The sequence below is a fragment of the Ceratotherium simum genome, chromosome X, assembly GCF_057802395.1.
Source record: "Ceratotherium simum simum isolate JZ-2026a chromosome X, ASM5780239v1, whole genome shotgun sequence".
Classification (NCBI taxonomy): domain Eukaryota; kingdom Metazoa; phylum Chordata; class Mammalia; order Perissodactyla; family Rhinocerotidae; genus Ceratotherium; species Ceratotherium simum.
The window spans coordinates 18,696,667-18,714,001 of record NC_141940.1 but is presented as its reverse complement, the minus strand read 5'-3'; the positions used below and the strand labels follow the sequence as shown (position 1 = coordinate 18,714,001).

The window sequence follows — 17,335 nt, the reverse complement described above, 5'->3', positions numbered from 1 at the left end:
AAAACCTTTGTCAATACAGAAATGTGTGCGTTTGGTCTGAGCTCTTGATTTGATTGCAGTAAGCCTAGCAGTGGCTCATTCTCATCAAGTTTCACAGAGAGATTATAAAAGAATTAGCAAAAATACCTGGCATTTTAGTCTCCTTCACACGGAAGGAAAAGAAAATAGAATTGTAAAGGAAAGAGTAGCAGTACTTTCCAACTAAATCAAAGACCATTAGCATGATCTGGAAAGAATACCGCATTTGCAGAAAGGCCAGAAGGCCTCATACGTCTTTCTCTGTAGTTTTGAAGCTACTCATCCTATGCAATGCTGCCTGCTGTACGGTAGAAGAGGTTTAAAAAAGAAACCAATTTTTAAAAAATGCCTTAATGAATAAAATCTGAGGTGAGGATTAAAAGGCAATCCTATGTTGTACGTATGTCATACATTTCTACGACACATTTATTTTAAGGATGTTTAAGACTTTTTTTTTTTTTTTTAACATAAAAACCTCCCAGGAGGTCTTTCATAAGTCAGTATGGCCATGCAAAGAACAGTAATAAAACCATGTAGTTAAAAAATAGCTAAGATCAGGGGTCAGGAAAATTTCAAAAATTTCAGCTTAGCTAATGTCCATGAAGCTTAGCTGGATCTATTTGTCTTTGAAGGTGAGTGGCCAGCTCACTCCCAACTGAGGTCATTACTTTCATGGGCATGTAAATTCTAATGCCTTCAACTCACTGAGCCTCCACACTGGTTTTCCTATGGGCCTAATGAAGTAATGGGCAGCATAAACGATGGAAAATTTTCAGTCAGTGATTAAAATACAGATTTGGCTAAATCTGAAGAGTGCTTCATGTTCTGCCTTTGTGAAATGATAGAAAACAAGGGCGCTTGAGGGCTTAGGGGCAGGGTGCCCACTCTGATTTACACTTGGCCCATGCAGATAGATGGGACAGACAATTATTTCTTTTATGTGCTTTTTAAGCTAATTCAGAAAATTTCTACTATTATTCGAGTTAACAAGCTTCAGGCTCATGGGAGGGTTTTCAAAGACCTGGTGAAAGTAGCGGACAGTTCAGAAATGATAGGAGAAAAACAGAGGGTACCATACAGATGGCTAATTAACATCTTGTAAGACCTTTCACTAAAGCAGCTGGGCTAGTCACATGTTTAGAAGATTCACAAAATTTTTAGAATTGAAAGGGTCTTTAGAGAGCATCTAAGCTCAACCCCTTCATTTTATGGACGGGAAAACTGAGACCCAGTTAATTGCCCCAGGTCACAGTGGGTTCACAGCAGAACCAGGCTGACAATTCAGTGTGCTCTGTCTGCCACCCGTCCAGAGTTGCTACATTCGCTCTAAATGACAAATGAAAGGAATTTTCCCAATGGACTAGCATCAGACAACGTCTCTATTTCCTTAAGATTTCTTCTAACATGCAAAATATCTAGCAAACAATTTGATTTGGAGAGTTGTTAAGCAATAGCCTATGTTCATAATTGTTACTTCATTTTTACTGTGTAATTCAGAAATATATTAAACATGGCAGCTCTAATCTTCTTAATCTATTTGGGTTGTTTGATTTAACTATGCTTCTTTTACAAACAACTAGTCTCTCACAAAATACGATATTTTGGGGTGGGTCTTTATGTTGTGGTCCCAAAACACGGATTATGCCCTACTTCTATTATTTCTATTCCCTTTGCCAAGCAATTCTTTCAAAAGCCCCCTGAACTGAGTATCTGATTAGCATATTCATGAGAGAACTGATTCAGTTATGTTAATTAGCAGTTCTACTTCCAAAAAAAAAAAATTCCCAGAAGTGGCCAAGAGGGGGAGCAGCTAGCTCTGTCACTACCATTTTCTGGCTCTGTATCTGGAGCCTAGGCGGGTAGATTTCTGGTATCGAACATTCTAAGTTAAAGAGTGGATAAAGAAAATTACAGTGTAGGAAAACAGAGAGGGGAGTCCTTAAACTCAGAGGGACAGGTTTAAAATAAAGGAAACTTGAGAATTTTGTGGGGGGAGGGGAGGGGTGCTGCCTAAGGAAGCGGTCTTCTGTACTTCACCCAGGTCTGAAAACACACACACACACACACACACACACACACACACACACAAGCGCGCGCGCGCGCGCACAGTTTACAACTTAAAAACCGATTTATAGACTGTATAGTCTCTTTAGATGTGCAAACCATAGAAAATTAAATGCGTAGAATAAAAAAGGACCTTCAAGATGAGGGAACTGCTCCAAACCGCCAGAGCTGCCATGCAACTCTCACTGGAGCTCATGGAGGCAGACTGATGGAAAACCAGGACAATGGGATGATTTCTGGTTAAAGAAGGCTAATCCCCTAAAAACCTTCAAACCTCATTTCTATTGAAAAATTTATAAAAAGTAATTGTTTCTGCCTTAGAAAGGCATCTTAGAAGGTATCTCATACACATGACTAAAGTTTTGATGACAGAAGAAGTTCCCTGGGCTCAGGATCACCACTTTGAATTTATACTGTAAGCTTGGAGATGGCAAAAGATGTTCCTTTGAAGTTGTTTGATGACATGTTTCCATGTGTCCCTTTGCTGTCTCCTCAGTACTTGTCCCCGGCCTTCTTTGTGGCACCTCACTGCCTCATCTTGGTTCTCCAGCTGCCATCTTGTTACTCTGCCCAACTTCCTCTCTTCCATTCACATCAATCAAAAGCCAACCTAGTGTTTGGCTTTTATAATGGCTTGGATAATTCTTTGACCAAAGCACCCCACCCTTGGATTTCTGAGAGTCAAGATAGCCCCTATATAATTTCACTCAACATCCTCTTTAGGCCTTCAGATGTGTTGGCAGGTCCTAACTGCCATCCTTAAAAGTCAGTCAATCAATAAATGTAGCACCCACTTGAGGACTATAGTTTGTTGGATAACAGTCAACTGAGGTTTTATCAGATAAAAGCATTGAATTTCTCAGAAAACCTAACTTGGAGGAAATATGCAAAGGATCCCAGTTCTGTTCTGATCTCCAAACCAAACACATTTCAGCTACCACTCCTTCAAAAAAAAATTTCATCTATGCTCACGACGTTTATGGTCTATGCCATTTTAATTTGAAGTCAGAAGAAACAAACTGGAGTTTCATAATCATTTTTCATGACCAGTCTTGAAACTGATAAAGAAACAGTGTTAACACATTTATTGAATGTGAAGCCTGGTAGGGAAGGGCAAGAGAAACTGTTTTTCTGTCCTTTTTTAAAAAACATATGTTAACACTTACTGATAAAGTTTCTCTGTATGGCTTTTTAAAAACTACACATTGGAATCACATGAGTAACGCTATAAAACCATGGGGAGCAAGAGGGGGAAAGAATAGCTAAACCAGCAGGCCCACAGGCAAGAGAGGTCACTAATGTTTGTGGGCTCCACACCAGAAGGAAGCATGTCTAACAAGAAATGGGGCCACTTGGAGGAGGTGGCCTTGGAACTTGGAAACAGCTTTACCTCCACTCCATCTTGGTACCAGCAGGCAGCCATTTCAAAAAAGCAGGATTTTTCCTTGTAAATTCCATTATTAAACCCTCAAGTGGTAATTTTTAAATAGCATCTCAAGTTTTCAAAGATGACCATCTGATTATCTTTCTAAGTTTTCTCCTCAAAGTAAAAGAAAATGCTTTGGTTACTGTCTTGAGTGAGAAATGCCATAGTCAAGAGAATACCATTCTTTTCAATAATCCTACTAATAATTTAGTGACCGAGAGAGACAGAGATGGTCTAATGATGTCTTTTGCCAATAACACCTATCTTCAGGTGGTGTTAACATACTGTTAAATACTTTTCACAGTTATAGCATGTGTGTTGGGGGTATGGGATAATAACATAAACAGGACATATAGATATATAAATTATTTCTATCAATTCAAGGAAAGGAAGAGATAAAATTAAGACTAAACACAATTAAGCACACAAAGTGTTGGAAAAAATGGGTATGATAAATAGTACGTTACATAGAAAAAATTTTAGTCCAACTACATTAAAAATTAAATATGCTTTCGTGGTATAGCCTGGGAACCTAACTAACTTATTAAGTCAGTTATGCATTTCAAATAACAAATCTCAAAGCCAACATTTGAAATACAACCTGATCTTTAGCTGGGGACTGCCTTATCAGCTATATCAAATCTAATTTAGCCCAAGGTCTCACCATGGTAACGAGCCCTTCACAGAAATACTCAAAGACATTTCACATCTCGAAAATTTGCCTTGTACTTCTTCACCACACATAATGTCAAGAAAAGCATGCTTCAAAGGTACTATGTAATTAGAATGGCCTTTATAACAGGCACAAAGGAAATCATTCCTGTTAAAATTAAATCTTCTTCATAACAATCTTCAGACTGAGTGAACAGCACCAGAGAAAATAATCCTGAGGTGTTTTGGACCCCATACTCTAGTTTTTAGTCTGTTATCTGTAACATTGCTTCAGATATGACTGAAGTGCCTCTTGTTTGGCTCATATTGCTATTTCTTCACTATTTAAAGAAAGTGTGCATGTGAGAACCCATGTTTGGCACAGGGGATTGAAATGGGTTTGGTCATGGCTTTACATGGATAGACTAAGCCAGAGCCCCAGCTCAAATCAGGCCAGGGATGGAGCCCAGCTTAACGAAGACTATCGCATAGTAGCTACTTCCGGGTCACTGCTGCATGGAAAGTGGAGAGCTGAGCTTTAATCCTGTCTGTCTTCTACAGAGCTTTAGGGTTCTAGTTGTCTTTGGGGTATCCATTTTGAAATTTAATCTGAGGGCCAGCATCTGCAGAATCTCGATGGTTATTTTGACTAAGTTTTCAGATGCCTGCTTTTTATTAGGAAGATTTTTTTTTAGTGACTTACGTCAACAACACTATTCCGTGTTTACCCAAGAAAATAAATGAAAGCATTTAAACTACTTTAATCTATTTTTTGCTCCTTTGACCACATTTCCATAATGCCTACCATACAGATTCTAGTGCATCCGGAAGGATTCTAGCAATAAAGCTGTGGGGTTAACTTGCCCCTGAGATCCGACAAGGAAAATATCTTGGGAGAAAACTGAGAGAACAGAGGAGTTCTGAAAAAGCAACCGTACAAACTTAACTGTCAGCTCTTAAATGTGACTTGAATAAAAGGTATAAAACAAATTCAAGGACAAAGCAAATATTGATGCTTACTTGGACCAAAGTTCTAATACATACCATCAAACTTCTTGTAACGAGAAGCAAAGATGGCTTGCAAATGATTGCACTGTTCGCTGACCACACTTGTGAAATCATCTTTACTTTGCAGGCTGTACCTCTCCTCCATCTCTTGAGAGCAGCAGGTATGACCCTGGGCACAGATCTTCAAATGATCGCCTGGAAGATAAAACGTAGGACAATCAATCGCCATCATCATTCATCAAGTCCAAGAAGGAAGAGTTTGGTTTAGGTGTACACACTCTGCTTCATTTCCATCCGTGAGGTTCCTGCAAAGGTTTAGGCATCGTGTGTACCTGAAAAGTTTCATTAAACTAAAAACGTTTATGGGCCGGCCCTGTGGCTTGGTGGTTAAGTGCGCGCTCTGCAATGCTGGTGGCCCGGGTTCGGATCCTGGGTGCGCATTAAGGCACCACTTCTCCCTCCATCCTGAGGCCGAGTCCCACATGCAGCAACTAGAAGGATGTGCAGCTATGACATACAACTATCTACTGGGGCTTTGGGGGGAAAAAATAAAATAAATAAAATCTTTTAAAAAAAAAAAGTTTATTCCCTTCTTGGAAAAATAAAATAATAAAGCCACCTCCAAAAGATAAAAGAACTTTCCAATCAGGAAGACTGCTACACAATAGGAAAATCAGTGTAGCCAGTAAACAGAGCATCATTCAATATCAACCCAAGTCTCTTTTATATTTCTTTGAGATTCTATGCAAAACACCGTACAAGTCACACAAATGAGACATAGTTTTTCTAGCTTTGAGAGTTTACATTCCAAGAGAGTGTACCCTTAACAAAGAATGATTTACAAAATATGTGACAACAACCAAACACTGAACAAATGTATGAGTGATAGTTACACTGTGGGGAAGCAAAGGGATAAGTGCATTTCAGAATTGTCATCCAAGAGGAAACAACGGGAGCTCATGCTGGATCATTTGAGTTTGTGACAAGTCACAAAGGCTGTTATTAAACGATCCTCAATTTTAAGATGTTCTTGTCCAGTGCCTTCTGTGCAGATGTCAGACAATGTATAGACCTCATGATTCTGTGCAATGTAGCCACTCATCCCAACATAGACTAATGGCTTCCAATCAATGTGATCTTTATGTAGTGAGGCAGCCCTACGAGTCAAGAGAAATCAAAGACATGTCACCCCACAGCAGCTCAGCCCACGAAGTATCTCCCTCCCCTACACCAACTGCTTGTGGTTTGGACGTGAAGGTTTAGAGGGCTTCCTTTTTTTTTTTTTAATACATCCCAAAGTTCACCCACACCTTGTTCCTGCTGTCACAGAACAAATATTGTGCTTTGAAGAGACCATACCTCTCCCTCATAATGATGCGGTGCCACTCAAAAATAAACCCCACTAGGTGCTATCACTTTAGTCACTCCAATATTAACTGGTGTGGTATAGGTATCCTAGTATAACCGGGTACACGTTTAAAAGGATTCACTTCCACTGTTCCTTCCGCTATTGTTGTCCGTGTTCCATGTAAGATGAAAGGGGTCTCAAAAGAATCAAGATCTCAGGAACTCAGGACTGAGTATATTGAAGACATAGGAACCTATCAACGGTAAGCATGTAAAATAAATAAAGGGGAGGAGAATGCAGAGCAAATCTTTCTAACAACACTAAGCCTGAGAAATACACTGGGCCATGAGCTGGCCATTGCTGCTTCTTGGTTGTGTGTGCTTAGAGAAAATAAGTCTTCACTTGAGATAGATACCAAAGTGGCTTTGAGGAGGGGTGGGTATTTCAGATAAAATTGAGTTGGCAACTTATTTGACTAACACTAGGATCGTCAATGGGACATATGCAAATAATTACATAATTATATATACATATTCCTGATCATTCTTGCTTTCTGGCAATTGAAAAGTAGGGAGAGTGTTACTGCCAGACAAAAAGGGGCATGCAACATCCAAGGACTATCTACGGAAGGGGGGAAAGGGAAACAATCTTCAAATACCTTCCTCTTCCAGAAACTGCTAAAAGTTTCTTTTGGCATTTTTGAAACCCTTGGTCAACAGATAATTCTAACACAAAAAGGGGGAAAAGGTTGTGTAAAAGAGTTTAGGAGCTGTGAAGTTGCAGAATCTTAGCTCTCATTAGTGAAAGAAGACGGGCTGCTAAGGCTCAGTTTTCTGGAAACACCTTCATTACAACCAAAAACAAAACTCCCTCTTCACTGGCTTAACAAGTTTACAGCAGGCCTTCAGTAACTGGGACATATAATTAACAGAGACCTATCCAGTTGTTTCCTGGATTCAGGGTTGAGGATTTCTCCCAACACAGGTTTAACATATCAAATAATACGAAGGACCCCAACTAGTACAGTGCTCGTTGTAGCTGTATTAAATAATCCATATCAGCCACATGCAAAAAAATGAAAGTAGACCCTTACCTTACACCATACACAAAAATTAACTCCAAATGGATTAAAGACTTGAATGTAAGACATGAAACTATGAAACTTCTAGAAGAAAACATAGGCAGTACGCTCTTCGACATTGGTCTTAGCAACATATTTTCAAGCACCATGTCTGACCGGGCAAGAGAAACAATAGAAAAAATAAACAAATGGGACTACATCAAACTAAAAAGCTTCTGCACAGCAAAGGAAACCATCAACAAAACGAAAAGACAACCTAACAATTGGGAGAAGATATTTGCAAACCATACATCTGATAAGGGCTTAATCTCCAAAATATACAAAGAACTCATGCATCTCAACAACAAAAAAACTAACAACCCAATTAAAAAATGGGCAAAAGACCTGAACAGACATTTCTCCAAAGAAGATATACAGATGGCCAACAGACACATGAAAAGATGTTCAACATCATTAACTATCAGGGAAATGCAAATCAAAACTACAATGAGATATCACCTCACGCCCGTCAGAATGGCTATAATTAACAAGACAGGAAACAACATGTGTTGGAGAGGATGTGGAGAGAAGGGAACTCTCATACACTGCTGGTGGGAGTGCAAACTGGTGCAGCCACTATGGAAAACAGTATGGAGATTCCTCAAAAAATCAAGGATAGAACTACCATATGATCCACCTATTCCACTGCTGGGTATTTATCCAAAGAACGTGAAAACACCAACGCGTAAAGATACATGCACCCCTGTGTTCATTGCAGTGTTATTCACAATAGCCAAGACTTAGAAGCAACCTAAGTGCCCATCAAGGGACGAATGGATAAAGATGTGGTATATACACAATGGAATACTACTCAGCCATAAGAAACGATGAAATCCAGCCATTTGTGACAACATGGATGGACATCGAGGGTATAATGCGAAGTGAAATAAGTCAGAGGGAGAAGGTCAAATACCGTATGATTTCCTTCATTAATTAGTAGATAATAACAACAATAAACAAACACATAGAGACAGAGATTGGATTGGTGGTTACCAGAGGGGAAGGGGGGAGGGAGGAGGGCGAAAGGGATAATTCGGCACATGTGTGTGGTGATGGGTTGTAATTAGTATTTGGGTGGTGAACATGATGTAATCTATGCAGAAATAGAAGTATAATGATGTACACCTGAAATTTATACAATGTTATAAACCAATGTTACTGCAATAAACAAAAAATTAAAAAAAAAAAGACTAAACAATAAATAAATAAATAAATAATCAATCCATATCACACTCACACCCCACACAGAAAATTAACTGGAATGCTCAGAATGAGAATTTAAGACACGCAGGGCTATTTAAATGAAGTATACTAAGGGAGCAGCTACTTTTTAAGGTTGTCACAAGCTAAAATTCATCACAGGCTGGTTTTCAAGCCCCTGCAAAGATTCCATTGTGGTATGCATTGAATTTCCAAGGCAAAACAACTCACGAGTTTGGAAAATAATCTACGTTCACCTAATCTTAACTGACTTCACACATAATAAATTAAAGGGCCACTTATTGCATCCTGTCAAAATAGGCTTCTAAGTCTAAGGAAAAGCACCCCCAATGCACATGTGCACAGACATACAGACAACAGAAGCCAGAAAATTTGAAGAGACAGCAAGAAAAAATAATTTTCTACATTTAAGAAGGTGCTAGACGTTGAGGGGTTTAAACTTACCCACAGGAATTTTACATTGAGGAGACATCCATCAAAAATGGGTAATAGCAATAAAAGTTTTACTGGTAACCTGCAGAAAGTAGAAAGCAGCGTTTACACTGGCATGTATAAAAGGCCCAGCATGGCCCATGTACTCCGCCCACTTCATATCCACCAGGGGCCCTGAGCAGGACCTCACAGAGACCTGCTTATACCTGAACACTGGAGTACATCTTTGTTTTGGCAATACATAATAAAAAAGAAAAGAGTCAACTTTCATTTCAGAGAGATCTTTCCGGGAAGACTTTGTCCAATGGTAAAAGGCTTGCCTTGTGTAAAGGATGACAACAGGGTAGATACTTGGCTAATGTTTCTGCTGGCAGAGTCCTCTTCCCCGCAGTACAAACAAGCCCATTCCAACATGCCACTCTAGCCCATATAGCCTTGAACGCACCACTTACTCTGTCTGCATTTCTAAAAAGCATTACTTAAAAACGTAATTTGACATTCTTGCCAAAAGCCCTGCCTGAGACACACGCGGTCCAAGACACACTTGAGAATTAAATCCCCAGACATACTCAGGCTACTGGGGATTCAGTGCCATAACCAGTTTCTGCTGATGAGAAGCACAAGGAGGAAAGGGGGACAGTCTTGGCACATCTGAAAATGGAATTAGAGCTCCACGTTCTGGTTAAAACTCGAGCAACTCATTTGATTTTTAAAACTTGACTATTTCTACTTTAAGTACCAAAAATGGTTTATATCATTAAAAGCTAGGGCATATAGATTATTTGAAAAACATTCTATTTTGGCTGTTTGAAACTGCTTCTAAAATGCTGCTTCCAAATGAGAAACATCTTCTTTTCTGGACATCTCCTTTCCAAACTTGGTGATCCCATATACTTCTAAGAAAGATGTCACAATTTTTTCTTTAGACTGTGAGTTGAGCACAGGGATAACAGAATCCAATATGGGACAGGTAGACAGCCACTGCAGGGGTAGCACTGGGCAGGTAAATTTTTTTAAAGGGGCCCTAGATGATTCTGATACATATCCTTCCTTAAAAATGATTACTTGATGTGACCTCAATAAAAAAAAAATTAAGAATTATTACTTGAAAGGCTCAAGCATTAGAGCTGCAGAAGAGCTTGGAATAGTAGTTAACCAGTTAATCCAACAGCTCAAGTGAACAGTGAGTTATGATTCACAACTGTGATTTGTCTCCTCTATTTCCCTAACTCAACCTCCTGCTTCCCAAAGCCCTGTTATGTATAGGTTCTTCTCCATGTCTCTCTCCTGGGCCCTTAAAACTCTCCTGTCTGCTTTCCACTCTTTTACTTTGCCCATATTGTTCGTTCTTACCCCACTGCACCTCTTTTAACTGCACATAACACGGAACCAAAGAAAATTTTTATTTGTTGTACTTGTTGAGAGCTCCCTGTTCTTAATTTAAAAAGCAGGTGAATTGAATGCTTTATGGTTTTCTAAGGAAGCACCTAAATTAAGTTGCTTTTTGTATATGGCTTGATTAGTTTCTTTCTTTGTGGGTCAGTGGCCCTCAAAAGAAAAAAGGTCCCCTAGCCCTGTCCTAGGAGGCTCGGATGAGATTCAACGAAGCATGCTTTTAAAGCTTAACTCTATGGCATTAAAAACAAAAAAATCACTCAAAAGTGCCAAACATTTTTCAATCACGCCAGCTCTATGTAATTTCTCTTTAGTCTTAATATCAATGCTTTAGTTTTCAAAGCTAAACAAAGACAATCACAATAAATTACTACTCAATCCTGCCGAGTGTGTATTGGTTCTTTTTTTCAAATCAATGGTGAAAGAAGCAGGCACTGAATATGAGAAATCTATTCCGTCCTTTAGCAGGGCTCCATGGCCAACCATCTTTGGAACTGGGCTCTCTCATTTTATCTCATTTACTCCTCTCACCAAAGGCGGGCTCTGATGCACAAATGGGGTGCAGCTAATGTCCATTTATTTCCAGTTGCTCATAACCCACCTTCCCATAGAAAATGTTATAAATGGTGGCTAGGTTCTCAGGCCAGCCTTCAGCTTATTTACTATCAACTTGACTGTTGTTAACTATATCTTACAACCTTTTTCCACATCTCTCTTGGAAAGTTCATTTTGAAGTCTAACTAGATGCCAAGAAAATGTCTCTCAGATTCTCACACATTTTTAGGGGGATGGTGATAGAGGAAGACTTATAGTTACCACCAAGGTGTTAGCTCTCTGTACTTGTAGGAAGTAAAGTAAATCTCTAGTGATTACTCCCTCAGAGTCCTAAATGGAGGACACAACAGCCAAAAACCTTTAGGGGACACAGAGGCAGACAACACAGGCTTGCCTGCACCAGCATGCTTTGTAAGGCAGACAGTCTCTGTACCCCACCTGATTTTACCAATAAAGCAACCAAATGCCTTTGTTAAATAAAAGAGACAGAAGCTGCATCCTAAGGGTAAGGGCTGCAGTGACGAACATTTGAGAAGAACAGTCTGGAAAGCACTTTGTAAATTGCAAATGTAAGAGACTACAATTTTGCATTGGCCTTTCTTGCAGAAACTGAGTACCACACTTGGGGTTTGAAGAAAACTTGGCTCTTTACGAGGGGGTTTTAAGTGAATTTAAAAGGTTCCAAATGCTTAGCTCTACTTGGATCTTTCATTCTGCAGGGCTAATGGTAGTCTAGGGATAAGAAGACTGACCTGGAGAGTCAGGAATATGGGTTGGAGTCACAGCACTACGTGATTCACTGTAGGCTCTTGGGGAAGTCACTTACGCACTGGAGCCTAAAAAAGCCCTTTGTAAACAAGGAAGCATTATGCAAATGTAAAACAGTGCAACTACAAAACAAAGACAGAAATGAAGAACCTCTACTATACTCCAGTAAGCTACTGAAGTTCTCCATGAAGAGACTTTTCTGACACTTGTACTAGGTTAAGGACAGGAGCCAAGAGAGCAGCACCTTCTCTCTTCCAGCTACTTCAGAAAAATTTCTTATTGGAGGTGGAATTTAGGGGAGTCAAGATAGTCAGAAAATAGAGTATTATCACTTAGGAGTTGAGTGGCATGCTTAAGTGATGGTAAACTGATGACAATTAAGCACAGACAATTATCTAACAGGCCATCAAAAGCAAAGCCTTGAGAGCCTAAGGAGATATGATGATGAAATATAATGTGGTATCCTGGATGGGATCCTGAAACAGAAAAAGACACTGGGGAAAACTAAGGAAATCACACAAAAACTTACATGCAAATGTTCATAGCAGCATTATTCGTAATAGCCAGATGTCCATCAACAGATCGATAAACAAAATGTGGTATATAACCATACAATGGAATATTATTCAGCCATAGAAGGAATGAAGTTCTGATATGTGTTACAACATGGCTGAAATCTCAAAAACACTATGTTAAGTGAAAGAGCCAGTCACAAAAGTCCTCATATTGTATGATTCCATTTTTACAAAATATCTAGCATATGTCAATCTATAGAGACAGAAATTGAATTAGTGGTTGACTGGGGATGAGGGGGGAAGATGTGGGGTGGGGAAATGGAAAGTTAAGAAGGGTTACAGCTAAAAGCTAGGGGATTTCTTTCTGGAATGACGAAAATGTTCTAAAATTGATTTTGGTGATGGATGCACAATTCTGTAAGTATATTAAAAGCCAATGTATACTTTACATGGGTGACTAGTTTGGGAAATTAATTATATCTCAATAAAACTGTTAGCAAAAAAAAAAACTAAGGAAATCAGCATAAGGTATGGACTTTAGTGAATAACAATGCATCAATATTGCTTTATTAATTGTGACAATGTACTACACTAATGTAAGATGTTAATAACAGAGAAAACTGGGTGTGGGGTATAGGAAAACTGTGCTATCCTCCCAACTTCTGTAACTCTAACTCTTCTAGGATAAAGTTTTATTTTTTTTTTAAAAAAAGCAAGCTTTGGGGCTGGCCCCATGGCTTAGCGGTTAAGTGCGTGCCCTCCGCTACTGGCGACACAGGTTCGGATCCCAGGTGCGCACCGACGCACTGCTTCCCCGGCCATGCTGAGGTGGCGTCCCACATACAGCAGCTAGAAGGATGTGCAACTATGACATGCAACTATCTACTGGGGCTTTGGGGAGAAAAAGGGAAAAAAAAAAGGAGGGGATTGGCAATAGATGTCAGCTCAGGGACAGTCTTCCTCTACAAAAAGAGGAGGATTGGCATGGATGTTAGCTCAGGGCTGATCTTCCTCACACACACAAAAAAAGCAAGCTTCAGTTTTCAAAGTAAAAAGGATAAATACGTGTGCAAGAGGGGGAGGAGACTTTCATCAGGCTTTTAAAAAATATAAATACTTGTAATCCTAATATTGGGGAGCTACATTCAGCTATTATTTGCCCTGTAATTTTCCTAATCCCTCAATTGCTACTTCAGTCTTTTCCTAATTTTTATTTGTTCTGAAAGTAAAACAATTTCTTGCCATTGATTGGTCTAAAGAGTTATCAAAATAGTCTCTGTTCACTTTCTAGATCTAAATTCACGTAGCCACAAAGTGAGCTGAAATGCAGCTTGCTGTATAACGCCAGCCCTTCTGAGATACCTAAGAACCCCAGGAGGAATATACAACGCTCTACTTCATGAGAACAAAGAAAGAAAATCTCTAAAGGTTTTTAATAATCCCAGGGGGGGTGGGGGAATGTATACATTAATCCATCCTCCCCCCTTACAAAAAGGAGTGAAATTACTGCATATAATGTGCTATGCACATCGAAAGCCTCAAGTCATTTGACCTAAACCTTAATAATAAAGGACACAAATTACAGTCATTATGCAGATTTGAGATCACCTACCAATCAGGAAGAGAAATGCAGGTAGTTAGCATTTTGTAAAACCTTGCCAAAATATAGCTCTGGAGGGCTTAAGACTGCCAATTATTTTCAGGTCCACTAATCCTGCAAGGTAGGATAGAGAAGGCCAATCAGAAACACATACAATTCAAAAATCAGTTTTATATTTTTCTAAGAATACCTTCGTGTAAGTGTAGTTAGAAGAGTTATGGTTGCTACTTTAAAACTCCACACTTCATTTCAGTAAGCTTGCAACAGCTTTAAAATCCACTCCAGATAGAAGTTAAACAGGGCTTTTTATTGCTTTTTAAATGATAAGTAAATTATGAACCAAAGTTTATATCTGACAATCTTAGAACCCCATTTAACTGCACCAAAGGTTTACTAAAGCAAAGCACATTAATCAAACTGAGGGAATGGCCTTAAATGCACACTTTGACCTTATGTTACCATCACTTGAGAGCAGCTAGAGCAACTGCGCCTATTGTGCACATTTACAACCACTTTGTCTAGGTCCAGGACTCAACAGGAATAATAATACTGGTGATTAACCCCAAACTCTTCAACAATTCTGAAGATCCAATAAAAATAGTAGTCCCCCCCATCCATGGGCGATACTATACTATACTATGTTTTTTCCTATACATACATACCTATGATAACATTTAATTTATAAATTAAGCACAGTAAGAGATTAACAACAATAACTAATAATAAAATAGAACAATTATAACAATATATTGTAATAACAGTTACCATAGATCTTAGCAACTTCAGCATACAATTTTTTTTCTTTCTTGTTAAGTCGAGAGCTTTCACCTTTTCACTGAACCGAAGCACCTTACGGCTTGTCTTTGGCATATCTGAATTGCCGGCATCACTGCTCTTGTGCTTTGGGGTCTTTATTAAGTAAAATAAGGATGACTTGAACACAAGCACTGCGATACCACAAAAGTTGATCTGATAACCGAGAGGGCTACTAGGTGACCAACGGGCAGGTAGTGTATACAATGTGGATTCGTTGGACAAAGCGATGATTCACATTCCAGGCAAGACAGAGCAGCAGGACGGTGTGAGATTTCATCACTACTCAGAATGGTGCACAATTTAAAACTTACGAATTGTTTATTTCTAGAATTTTCCATTTAATATTTTCAGACTGTGGCTGACCATGGGTAAGTGAAACCAAGGATAAGGGGGGACTACTATACACCTAAGCAGTCAGTGCTAATAAAAGGCTCAGGGAAATGTGCTGGAGGTCCTTGGGAGGTAGCTAGAGGCAGGTGGGAAAAGATGGGGAGCTCTCTTGTTTTACAACTAACAAAAGAGAAGTTCCTTTCTGTCAATGATTCAAGCGTACGTAGTACGTAGTATTTGAGAGTTTCTCTCAAATACTAATTTATGATTTTCATTGGAATCATAATTTAACGGAATGCCTGGGGATAAATAAATGATTCCAAATGCCTCAGTTACATATTTACTACAAATAAAAAGTAGCCTAGGGGCCGGCCCGGTGGCACAAGCGGTTAACCGTGCACCCTCTGCTGTGGCGGCCCGGGGTTCGCCAGTTCGGATCCCAAGCGCGCATCGACGCACTGCTTGTCAAGCCATGCTGTGGCGGCGCCCCATATAAAGTGGAGGAAGATGGGCACGGATGCTAGCCCAGGGCCAGTCTTCCTCAGCAAAAAAGAGGAGGATTGGCAGATGTTAGCACAGGGCTGATCTCCTCACCAAAAAAAAAAAAAAAAGTATCCTAGACAGGAAACACCATCAGCTAGGACATTTTTTTCTTTGGTGACCAATAAGTACTTCTGGAACCTATGTACCCAAGCCAGGCGTAGACCAAGGCTTTGGAAGGGCCATCTAACACAGCTAATAGACCAGGCTCAGAGGGTCATAGGGATTCCCAGGGTGGGGGAATGCTGGCCACCAGCGTCTTGCCCTGTCTCTGCACCCTTAAGTGTGCTGGTCTCATGACTGCCCCTGTGAGCAGTCTCCTGTGGGAGATCACATAAGACCTCAGAGAAAGCAACAGGAGGAAGCTATCCTCAGAAAAATACTGAAGACACTCCTTTCCTCCTCCCCCCAGACTGAACCCCAGACATCCAACAGGCAGCGGTTTTCCTTATTATTTCTAAATAATCCCTAAAGAACCCCCCCCCCCCGGAAGCCCATTCTCAGATAACCTGCCACAGCCATTTAGGCTTCACAGCAAGATCAGAAAGGGTGAGCAGCTGAGCACCGAGTTTACCACAAGCGTAGAAGAAAATGCAGTCGGTGGGTGGGGAGGCTTACAGATATCAGACACTTGCTCTAATATAAATATTAATATCCTTCATTTTATACACATTTCATGGGTTGTGTGGGTCATGAACATTTTTAACATTATTTTCTCTTTTTTTTCATAGTACTTCTCTTTACTCTTCCTTTCACGACATACCTAAAACTCTTCCCTCCAAAATATAGTGTGAGAATGAATAGGTTTTCAGTAAATCTACTTTCTAGGAAAAATATACCTAAAAGAACAACATATTCATTCATCATGTATTCTCCCAAAGATATTTCTGCAAATGGTTATCTAGAAAGCTTTTACACTGATAGCAAAGTCTACTGCTTCACATAAAGAAAAATGATTCTCTAACACATTAGTGGTTACTAGAGGGGAAGGGGTGTGGGGGCATGGGCCAAAGGGATAAAGGGGCACATACGTACGGTGACAGATAAAAACTAGACTATTGGTGGTGAGCATGATGCAGTCTATACAGAAACTGATATATAATAACGTACACCTGAAATTACACACTGTTATAAACCAATATGATCTCAATAAAATAATTGAAGAAAAAAAAGAAAAATGATTCTCTAATATCAGATTTCAAGCCATTACACACCATTCATTAAACCTAGCCAGGCATCAATGAAATGATGAAGGGGAAAGAAACGTTCATTTTCAATATTTGTACTTAATTACATCCCTTACAATCTCCTTCCACAAAGTTCTTGTTAAAGGTCACAGTGAGTTATAGCTTACTCTAATATTAATCTGCACTGAATGACTCTTAATTAGTCTCAGTTCCCATGGACATGGACATGAGCCACAGTTGAACCGGGGTTAATTTTTATAACATGAGAGAAAAATTCTTCTGAACCTTAGCACAGGCAGATGGAGGAGGGGCAGAGTCCTCATTTTGCAAGGCTGAGTGTC

General features: G+C 39.6%; 1 protein-coding gene across 1 annotated transcript in view; it reads right to left on the bottom strand.

Annotated features, from left to right (window-relative positions):
• Positions 1–17,335, bottom strand: part of GPC4 (glypican 4) — a 108,486-nt gene that overhangs the window by 29,526 nt on the left and 61,625 nt on the right. Inside the window, exon 2 of the mRNA XM_004437266.3 lies at positions 5,204–5,362. Coding sequence (XP_004437323.1) covers positions 5,204–5,362 — 159 coding nt within the window. The remainder of the gene's footprint in view (positions 1–5,203; positions 5,363–17,335) is intronic.